Source organism: Equus przewalskii, chromosome 5, assembly GCF_037783145.1.
Source record: "Equus przewalskii isolate Varuska chromosome 5, EquPr2, whole genome shotgun sequence".
Classification (NCBI taxonomy): Eukaryota; Metazoa; Chordata; class Mammalia; order Perissodactyla; family Equidae; genus Equus; species Equus przewalskii.
Genome location: NC_091835.1, coordinates 8,884,991 through 8,895,782, shown reverse-complemented (window position 1 = coordinate 8,895,782; position 10,792 = coordinate 8,884,991). Strand labels below are relative to the sequence as shown.

General features: G+C 59.6%; 1 protein-coding gene across 7 annotated transcripts in view; it reads right to left on the bottom strand.

The window, feature by feature from the left end:
- Nucleotides 1-2,373: 2,373 nt before the first annotated feature.
- SPEG (striated muscle enriched protein kinase) overlaps nucleotides 2,374-10,792 on the bottom strand; it is a 54,614-nt gene continuing 46,195 nt past the window's right edge. For 6 of the 7 annotated variants that reach the window (XM_070619918.1, XM_070619919.1, XM_070619920.1 and 3 more), the window contains 11 exons: nucleotides 10,388-10,516; nucleotides 7,641-7,757; nucleotides 7,360-7,527; nucleotides 7,124-7,246; nucleotides 6,785-6,952; nucleotides 6,062-6,653; nucleotides 5,347-5,586; nucleotides 5,041-5,264; nucleotides 4,112-4,187; nucleotides 3,749-3,898; nucleotides 2,374-3,447 (listed from right to left, as the gene is read on the bottom strand). In XM_070619918.1, coding sequence (XP_070476019.1) covers nucleotides 3,255-3,447; nucleotides 3,749-3,898; nucleotides 4,112-4,187; nucleotides 5,041-5,264; nucleotides 5,347-5,586; nucleotides 6,062-6,653; nucleotides 6,785-6,952; nucleotides 7,124-7,246; nucleotides 7,360-7,527; nucleotides 7,641-7,757; nucleotides 10,388-10,516 — 2,180 coding nt within the window. In that variant the 3' untranslated portion in view covers nucleotides 2,374-3,254. The other variant, XM_070619921.1, reaches the window with a different exon arrangement.

Sequence of the window (10,792 nt, the reverse complement as noted above, 5' to 3'; positions counted from 1 at the left end):
CTCGGCCTTCAGACTTTTTTTCCGTGCCGATTCAGAATATCTCCGGGGTGGGAGTATCTGGGGCTGGTCTGAGGATCAGGACTCACTGTGGGGGTCGACTTCAGGACTTGGGTCGACTAGCTGGGGAGCAGGTGGCACAGAGCCCTTCCAGATGGCACAGTAGGGGCGTGGGCAGGTGCTTAGCCCTGGCCATGGTTTTTATATATCGCTCCCCTCCTTGCCTTGTTTGGCGTGGTTGCCCTAAGACCCCTGGGGACCCAAGCCCCCACCCCCTGACCTAAGCGGCCTCCTTATTTAGCCTGAGGATGACTGGGATGCTGGCTCAGCCACTGGGGCAGGCCTGCAGTGGGGGAAACCCAAACAGCTGCAGGGTGCACTCGGTGTCAGCGGCCGGACAGCTGGGCAGCTGGATGCTGCCCCATCCCCTCCCAGGGCAGAGGGCATCCATCCCGCTCCTGGGAGGACCAGACAAGACCCCAGGCTCCCTGCTGGAGCAGCTTTACACTCACGTCAATCCCCAGTCAGACGATGTGCCCCTCCTAGGACACCTTCAGTTAAGGGGTGCAAGTGTTTGTAGGGGTGTCCCTGAATGAAGCAAGAGTAGCGGTGGACTTCACTGTCCATCCAGCCAATTATGAGAGAGCAGCCTGGCTGTCAGGACCAATCTGAAAGCACCTTTCTCCCCCAGCCCCAGGAGTCTAGGGTTGGTCATTTCTACACTGTGCCCCCTGGCGGTAAACTGAGATAAACCTAGAGGGGACAGATTGGAAGATTTTTGAGAACAGCATCCCCTCCTGCCACCCCACCCCCACTCCCTCCCCTCCATGTGGCATGATAGGGTCTGGCTGGGCTGCACTGTCCCTGGAGATTGGCACCAATACTGACTCCCCAACTCTAGGGCTGTCCGAGCTCCTTTGGGGGCATAAACTGGTGCATAGGGGTATCAGACTACCTGGGGTGTAGGGGTTCTGTTAACCGCCCCCCCGAGACTTGCCCGAAGTCCAGGCTGCCCAGGCCAGGTCCCCAGGCAGAGCATTGCTTCCATTTGGTGTAACTGCCCGCCCAGCTGTGGAGGACTGTCACCTTTTGATCAGAGCAATTTTGACATAGTTCTGCCGACATAAATCACCTTTGCTCCTCCGGGTTTGGAGCCAGCAGTTCACATGCCATTTCCAATGGAGATGGGAAGGGAGCTCAAGATCAGAGGGGGGCGGGAGAGGAGTTTTACCATTTATCAAGATATGAGTTCAGGCACCTCATTTTTATGAAAACACTCACAGTGAGTAGGGGATCAGAGATTCTCACAGGCTAACTGTACATCTTCATCGCTAAAATGACAGGTGGGCAAGGCGTCTCTCTGGTCCCTTCCAGCTGACTTTAACATCCCGTTATTTTATGGTGATGGGGCTTGCCTCTTCCCTGAGGTCCTGAGAAGCCCGAGAGGCTGGGCTAGGCTGGGCTGGGCAAAGGGTTGTTTAGGCTCCAGCCAAGGGGCCCTCGGCCTCAATTAGCAACACACCAGGCCGCGGATCGTGGTGGAAAGCTTTATTCATTTCACTCGGCCAAGAACAGAGTTTTCAAGGCGGGGAGGGGCATGGGGGGAGACAGTCTCTCTAGATACAAAAACCGGCTCCTCCCTCCCCCCACCTCAGGGCAGGGCAGCTCGGTTCTAGGACCCAGTGGCCATTCTGTGGCACTGCTGCAAGCAGCTAGAGTCAAGGTGCCTTGGCACACAGCAGACCCCCTAGCTTGCTATGGGGACAAGAAGGTCCAGGATGAGCGTCCCTGGGCCCTGGGAAAATGCTCATCTGTGGCTCCATCACAGGACACAGGCTGACCAGAGCGCTTGCAGCTGCCTGGGCAGCTGGTGCCCATATGACCTATTCGGAGAGCCTGGGGCATGGACCTGTCCTGGCCTCCTCTGCAGCTCTTCATACCACCCGCTCTTGCCAATCATTATGAGGAAACCCCTCTGCTCCAGGGGTCAGGACCAGAGCTAGCCTGTCTCCTGGACAGAGTGAAGGAGGCTGAGCAGGATTGGGGTGTGGGCTTGTCCATTCCAGGGCCCAGCATCTTCCAGTTGTGATGATGGGACATGTAAGAGGTGGGGGCCACTAGAGTCTGGTTAGAGGGTGGTGGTAGGGATTTGGTGGTCCTGCCAGGATTCTAGAAACTTCAGAGGGAGAAGCAGACTGAAGTCTCTCCTCCCTCCAGGAACAAGGGAGCAGTGTGGGCCGGAGGGCCAGAGGAGGGGAGGAAGATCCCAAGGGGCTAGCTGGAATAACTTGGCTCTCGATGGTCCAGAGAAGGCTGGATCCCCGTCCCAACACCCCCAGCACCCCCAGCCATCCCTCCCCATAGACCACACACAGGTCCTGCTGCTTGCCGTTTTTATTTTCCTTGTGACAGACAGACAGACAGCTGCACAGACAGCTGGATGGCTGGGGGGATGGTCAGGACAACATGGGCAATAGGGATTGGATGGAAGGGAAATTTCATAAAAGTCAATAAATAAATAAATACGAATGGGAAGAAGGGCAAAGGCCACGGAGGGGTGGTGGGGACATCCTGGGGCCAGCACAGAGCGCCCACAGCTGCGTCCACTGGGACGGGAGGAGAGCACTAGCTTCAGTGCCCACTGCCTCCAGCCTCTGCCCTCCGCCCTCCTCCTTCCCCTCCTTCCGGGATGCTGGCGGCTGGCCTGCTCACCCCCTCCTGAGTCCTCTCTCCTCCCCCTCCCCCACCTCGCGGCCCTCTCTCACATGCTGCCTTTGGCTCCCTGGCACTGTCTCCACGTCCTGCCCCTGCTTCACTGACAGTCACTCCCGGCCCATGGCCTTGAGACCCTGGGCCCTGCCTTTTCCTCTCTCCAGCCACTCACACCCTCCTCGGACGGTCCTGCCCCAGATGCACTGTCCCCCTCCCCCACCCCCACCACCTTCCTAGAGTCTCCCCTCCGTATCCTTCCGCTTCTTTTCCTCTTCACTTCCCCATCCCCTTCTTGCCCCTCTTCCTGCTCCCGACCCCGCCCAGCCTGGCCAACGGTCTCCCACTCTGGCTCCGGCCGGGGTCACGTCAGCAAAGCCCGGGGCCTCTGTCCCCGCAGGTCCATGAGGTAATAGCCCGGCCGGATGTTGCTGCTGGTGGTGTCCGAAGCCCCGGGCCCAGCCGGCTCAGCGTGGGCCCTGGAATGTCCCGCGGCGTCAGCGGGAACGCGAGTCGAAGCCCGAGGAGGCCGGGCTGCGGTCCGAGCGCTAGGGGCTGCCGGGGTAGGATCGGAGCAGCACCTTGTGACGCGTGGCGGCCTCGGCCCGGCGGCGCCGCTGCTCGCCCAGGAACTCCTTGAGCCGGTTGGTGGTAAAGGTGAGCGTCTGGCGGCGCAGCTTCATCAGGTAGGCGTCCTGCAGCCACGGGTGGGCCAGGCAGTCCTGCAGGGAGGGCCGGCTCCTGCCAGGCGAGCCAGGGACGGTGAGCCTGGAGGGACGGCTCTGCCCTCCCAGGGATCCGTGCCCCAATCCTGGATTCATCCCTAGTGAGTGATATTGGGCACTCTGGGGCTCAGTTTCCCCATATCTGGAATGGGCAGTGACTCTGCGTATGTCAAAGGGCTCTGATGGGCTTTCATTGGTGGGTAGTGCAACCATTTAGGAGCAGAGGTGGCGGCAAGGGAGGAGGTGGGGGATCTTACGGCACTGGCTGGGTCAGGGCAGGTGATACTGTGGGGTTGGCGGGTGTGGGGCCCACTCACCAGGGATGTACTGAGAGGACCTTTCGCAAGAAGAGGGTGGCGCTTTGGGAGGTGTTGGGGTACAGCTGGAAGGCATCGAAGCGGCCCCCCACAATCCGAGCCTCTGTCTCCTGGGGGTCTGGCTCATAGAACGGGGAGCGCCCACTGAGCCTGTGGTGGAGACAGTTCAGCTGACACACGCAGACTGAGGGTCAACTCCCAGGCCCAGGGGGACATCAGTGTGGGGCTTCTGAGGGGCACAGCACTCAGGGACAGGGCTACTGGCACCTGGGTCCACACACACGTATGCGTGAGTGTGTGTGCGCCGGGGGGGGGGGGGGAGGGGGAGAGGGTGTAGCCAGAGGGGGTCCTGGGGACACTCACATGATGTAAGTGAGGACACCCACTCCCCAGATGTCCGTGGCAGAGCCGATGGGTTCTCCCTTCACCATCTCAGGAGCTGACAGGAGACAGAGGCCCAGTTGAACCAGCTTTCCGGTGGTGGCAGGGGAGCGGGCAGAGGCAGGGGAGGCCCCTGGGGGCTTGAGGAGCTGGACAATGTCCAGGTCACCAGACCATGAATACAACTGGAACCGCAGGCCCTAGATGCCAGCAGGCAGGGTGGGAGTGGGGGTGGCTCCCAGGGGAGATGTGGGGCACCTGAGGAATGAGCCCAGGCACTGAATGGGGGTGTCCCCAGAACTGTGGAGGAGCGGAGAACAAGGGTCACCAGCTCCCTGGGGTCAGCTCCGAGGTAGGGCGCCCACTCAGAGTGTGGCCAACACCAAGATTAAGAGCCCTTGAAATCAGCCTGGCTGGCTTGAGTCCCAGGCCTGCCCCTTGCAGTGATGGGGCCCTGGGCAATGTACTAAACGTGCCTGGCTCTCCATTGCCTCATCTGTAAAGTGTGGCTTGTAGAATAACTCTACAGAATAGAGATAATGAACATAAAGTATTTAGCAGGTAGCTAAATGGGAGCTGGTTTTCCTTATTTATATAAATTAATAATTGATTCTCCTGTCTTTCCAGCTTCCTCAAATCCTGGCTTTACGTTTATAACTCTGATTTTGGACAAATATTTAGCCTCACTGGGCCTCTGTTTCGTCCTCTGTAAAATAGGAGTACTATCATGCCAATCTCCAGCACTGCTGTAAAGATAAATTGAAAAATATCCATGAAGGGGACTTAGTTCATTGCATGCATACAGTAAGCACTCAATAAATGGTACATGGGTGGGTGAAGTGGGGTGAGCCCTGGCTGCTGCCCTTTTGGCAGTACCCCATCCCCCACCCTGCCTGGCCTGGTGACCTCACCCATGAACTCCAGTGTGCCCGTGCGATGGCCAAGGGGCTGCAGGGCCTGGGGGTTGTACGGCTGGGCACTGCCGAAGTCCACGATCTTGAGGGCGTTGTCCGGGGCCAGCAGCAGGTTGTCGGGCTTGATGTCCAGGTGCAGGACGTGGCGACCATGGAGGTAGTCCAGGCCTTGCAGCAGCTGTACCACGTACGTGGCCACGTCGTCCTCCGAATACCGGAACCTGGGGGGCCCGGGGAAGCAGGTGATCTCCCAGCCCAGCTCCCCCTACTCTTGTCCCTTGTCTGCTCAGAAGGTCCAGCTACCTGTCACTGAGCCCACAGAGGAGTTCCCGGTTGCCGCAGCTTTCAGCAATGAGCACGAGGTAACGTGGGGTGATGTAGGCCTCATGCAGGGCCATGAGCCGCTCGTGGTGCAGCGTGCGCAGCACTTCGTACTCCTGCAGGACCTGACGCTTGCCCTCAGCTGCATAGGGCACGATCTTGGCCACGAAGGTCCGCCCCGTGGCGTTCTCCCGGCAGGCCCGCACTACGCCGAAGCGGCCCCTGTGTGTCGGGGGACATCACAGGCTCAGAGGAGAGAGTGGGACACCTCGTTGTGAGGGCTGAGTGGGGGAGGAGCAGGGACCCTGGGGGCGAGAACGCAGTGGTTCCAAGTTGGGGCTCCGGAGTTCAACCCTAGGAGCCTGGGTTCGGGCCCCAGCTCTGCCACTCACGGGCTCTGTACCGTGGGCAAATCCCAGAACCTTTCTAAGCTCGGTTTCCCGTCTGTGAAACGGGGGATGAGGATAACGCAGTGTCTCCCTCTCAGAGTTGTGAAGATTAAATGGGATCTTATGGCTAAAGACTTAGCATGGGGCCTGGCACAGAGACAATCTGAACTCAGTAGTGCTGAGGACCCAGATCTCAGCACCTCCCCGACCCTGGCCAGGGCCGTCTGGTCTTCTCTCTGAATCCTTGTGTTCCTGACCTTCCACCCACTGCCCCCTCTGTACCCCTTCCTTTCTCCAGCCCTTCTTGCCTGGCCTTCTCCTCCAGGAAGGTGTAGGGTTTCTGAGGAAGGCCCTGTCGAAGAGTGGTGCCCTCCGGCCCCGGAGAGCCGACCACTTCCTTGGCTGGGCCGAGGCTCCGCACAGTCACCTTGGTGGGCTCAGGAGGGGGCTCGGGGGCTGGGGGCTCAGGGGCTGGTGGTGCAGACACAAAGGAGGTCACCATATACAGGGGAGTCGAGGAAGATGCTGGTTTAACCCCTTGCGGGGCAGAGGCTGGGGTCGGGGTCCCAGTGTCAGGGACGGGAGACTTGGGCTCACTTGGAGTGACCTGGGCACTGGGTGGGGTGGGCTCTGCTGGCTGGGCAGCCTGCAGGCCCCTGTGCTTTCGTGGGGGGGTTTGGGGCGGTGGACCTGCAGCCTTGAGTGAGAACAAGGCCTGGCTGGGTGGTGGTGGGGGAGATGAGGGGCTGGGAGTGGCTGACTGGGGGGCTGTGGGAGCAGGAGCCGGGGTTGGGGTCAGGGACGGGGCCAGTGAGGTAGGAGAGTCAGGAGGCGGGGCCCTGGCTGGCCCTGAGGTAACAGGGGCGTCTCGGTGAGCAGCGGATGGCAGAGCTGAGGAATCTAAGGGGAGACAAAGAAAATCATCATTAGGGCACCCGGGGGGGCAAAACAGTGGTGCTCCAAGGAGGGGGTGGACCCTGGGCTCAGAGTCCCCTTTCTTCTCTGGCCACCCTCCACCCCGTCCCACTGACCTTGCGTGCCCCTGACGAGGACCTTCTCAGAAGGATTGCTGAAGGGCCCTTGCCCAGCACGGTTGGCACAGGCCACACGGAACCTCACGGTCACACCGACTGGTAGGTGGGTCACGTTGTAGTAACAGTTGGGGATGCCTGAGCTTACTGGGTGCCAGGAGGACTCCCCTGCAGGCAGCATGGGGAGGGGCTGAGTCCACAGAAGGGGTGGCCCAAGCTCCCAGTGCTATCTGTGAGGAGCCCAGGGAGGGGACCTCTGCCTGGGGAGGGCCCTTGTCTTCCTGGCTTCTCCATCTCCCACCTGCCACCCCGTCCCCCCCAGCCTGCTCTGTCCCTCACCATCTACCCGTCGCTCCAGTGTGTACGTGCAAGGTGCCCGGCTGTCTCCTGGTTTCCAGAGCACCAGCGCTGTGTCCTGGTAGGTCTGGGGCACCTCGGGAGGAGCTAGCTTTCCTGGGATGCCTAGCAAGAGGAGGGGAACCCCAGTGAGCCCCCATGCCCCAGCTTGGGGCCCCACCAAGCCCCACCCCATGATCCCCCATCCCTGCCCCCCTTGGTCCCTGCCCCCGGCTCACGGGCCACAGCCACGGTACAGGAGCTGGTGATGCTGCCTAGGACATTGGTGGCAGAGCACTCATAGAGCCCAGCATGCCGCTTGCCCACCCGGGGGATGCTCAGCAGCTGCCGTCCGTCTTTGCAGGACACGATGATCACCGAGGGCTCTGACTGCAAGGACTGCTTGTCTGAGGGAGGGAGGAGCAGGAGGGGCTGCTGAGTGAGGCAGCCCCCTCCCCATCCCGAGCCCCCCTGGGCTTGGGGCCACTTGTGCCTCTCTGTGGAGAAGTGACCTCCTCACCTTTCATCCAGGAGATGTGGGGTGTAGGGCAGGCCGCCGGCAGGCAGAGCAGGGTGGCTGCCTCTCCCTCCAGCAGCACCTGGTCCTTGAGTTTGATGTGGAAAACTGGGGGGAAGTCTGGAGGGAGAGCAAAGACAGCCACGGGTCTGCAGGGACCCTGGCTCACTCACTGCTGAGCGAGGGGAGGAGGCATGTGAGAGCTGGGGAGCAGAGTGGAAGGTGGTCTCTTCCCAGTCAGATGTGGGAGGTTGAACCCCACACCGTGCCTTCGAGAATTTTCTCTGGGGTGAGCATCACTTTCCCAGGCACTCACTGTGTTTAGAACTATCTTTTCCTTTCACTGACCCCTGAAGATGCTGACCACCTCATCTGTTTGTAAATTGCTTAGAGACGGGCCTGGCACTAAGTAAGTGCCCTATGAGCATTTGTTAAGCAAAATAAAATAAATATTGAAAAACTGTAATGGTTAAGATCCTGCGATACCCACTCTGTCTGGGGCACCACAGGGCAAGTGAGAGGAGCTGGTGAGCTGAGGGAAGACTCTGGAATTAAACACAACGTTCAATCAAAATGTGCAATCTCAAAAGAGCTGAAGTCCGGGCAGACGGGAGACAGACCCTGGATGTGCGCCAGCCTCCCCCACTCCTCGTCCCCCCTGGGGTCTGGGCAGACCAGCCTAGACTCAAATATTCTTTCAGGTCAGCTAAGTGGTGAGAGCTTTTGAATGGCAAGAGACATGGTATCTGCATGACCTTGGACCATGTCTTGTCTGTAAACTGAGGAAAATAATAACACCAAGCTCAGTGGGTTGTTGTGAGAATTAAGAGGCATATAAAGTGCTTAGCATGTGTCTGACATATTATAAGGGCTTGCAAATATTAGCTCTTATTGTTGTTGTGATTATTAGCTTGTTAATATGCCCAGCAGAAAAGCCACGTGCAGACCCCCAAAGAAAGAGGCTGTCTCAGCAAAGCTGGCTTCGCAGCTGGCTGGTGACGGGCCCAGGCTGGGGCTGCGGACAGGCCAACGTCTTGCTCCAGGGCAGCCGGCCTGTGGCTCCCTAGTGCCACGAGGGTCTGCATTCCTGCTCCCTGGGAATGTCTCTTTAGAAAAATCCCAATTTGGTCCTGGTCACTTGGGGAGGGGTGGAGGGGGGTGGATTTTTTTCACATGGGCAGAGAAAGCTGAGAGGTAGATACTCCTGGGAGCCCCAGCTACGGCCTGTCTAAAGAACCAGGAGCGGAGTGGGGATGAGCTAGGCAGGAGAGGAATGCTTAGCAGGACTGGATGACCATGACAGTAGTGTGGCCCCCTCTTCCCACTGTATCCCTGTGTTCCCCAAGGAGGGGTCCTACAACATCAAGTTTCATCAATGGGCCTCCAGACCAAGTGAAGGTACTGGGTGGTGGGGAGAGAGAGGGAAGTCAGGAGCAGAGGTGAAAGGGGACCCCAGCCCAGCTCTGCCAGTCCCACCCCCAAACCCCCAGGGCTGGCCGTAGGTGGTAAAGTGGACACGGGACAGCCCTCTTCCTGCAGGGAGGGGGGAGAGGAGGAGGTAAGGGGACACTGCCTCAGCAGGCAGGAATCAGCTGCACAAGCAAAACGGAGCTGGGAGGGAGGCCCCAGGTGGGAAGGGATCAGCTGTCCCCAGGCCTCTGTGCTGACTTCTCTCTCTCTTTCCCCCTCCTTCTCCACCCCTGCCCCCACCAGCTGGCCTCAATCCATCCTCTTCACTCACTCCCGCCCCCACTGCCTCAAGAAAGATGCCCCAACTCCCCTGGCCAAAGCCAGACACAGTCACCTCAAGCCTAGCTGAGGCATGGTTGAGGAGTTTTATCAGGAAACGGGCAGAAGAGAATGGGTGACTGATAAAGATCCGGTACGCAGGCTGGCCTGGTGGACCCGCTCCTTTCCTGCATGCTGGTCCCGGAAGCCTGGCCTCCTGAAGCCTTTTCCTGAAGTCCTTGAGTAATGCCCCCTTTTCAGGTGGGGGACCAGGGCGACCCCAGGTGGGTCCCCTCCCTGCAGCCCCAGGACGCCTGGGCTGAGAAACAGACCAGGGCATATACCCGAGCTCCCTTCCCTCCAGCAAAGAGCCCAGAAGTGCCTTCTGTGAGGGCAGAGGGACGGGGTGTGGCAGGCAGGTCTTCAGGGCTGTAGAGAAATGGAGAACTGGGGACACAGTCCAGATTGTGGGCCTCTAGGTTGGAAGAGGGTGTCTTTGAGTGGACGTTCAAGCATACACACATCTGGAGGGGGCTGTGGGGGCCAGGGAGCCCTATCTCAGCTACTTCACAGTGACACCCAGAGACAGAGACCTTCCCACGAGGGAGGAGACCAGCCAAAGAAAAGCATTAGCGTGGTATCCCGAAGCCCCTTCTGGGGTCTGGCTGCAGAGAGGCACACAGCCCATCTCTGGCGGCTCTGCTTACTACCAGCTTTGTGACCTGGACAAGCGGCTGCATGCTGAGCCTCAGTATCCCTACCTGTGCAATGGGGATGAGAAAAGTAGCCCCCAAACAGTGTGGGAGGGCTGAGTGAGGCAGTGCTTGTGGTGCTTAACAGGACACTTGGCATTGCTAACTAAGGGCAGCTGTGGTTATTATTATTGATGTTGCTGTCCTTGTGTTTGTGACTCTGGGCCCCTCCCACCACTGCCGGGCTCCTGAAGGCAGGTCATTTCCCTATCAGCTAGGACTGTCCTCTGGGGTGGGGCAGGCGCTGCTCACCCAGCAGGCCTCCATTACCTGACTCGCTGCGCACGTACTGGTGACCCAGGTCCTCCTGGATGCTGGCAGAGAGGCTTGGATGCGACCCCTTGTCCTTCCGCAGCCGAGAGAAGCCCCAGCGCAGCCGGCTTCGGCTTTCCCCAGGAGCTGGGAAGACCCAGGCCCATGAGCACGTGCCCAGCCAGTCCCAGGATGCTCCCACTTCCCTGCAGCCCTCAGCCGCCACCCCAGCCTGCTCCCCTGCCAGCCTCTGCCCTTAGCCTTCTGTGGCTCCAGCTCTGCCAAGTTCATCCTCAGGGCCTCCAGCATCTCCCAGCCTCTTCCTGGTGGATGTCTCAGTCCCTCTCCTCCTCCCAGAGCCTCTCCAGTGCACCCCGCCCTCTTCAGCACCCTGCACCTGTCATCCCAGCCGGGCCCCCCCAC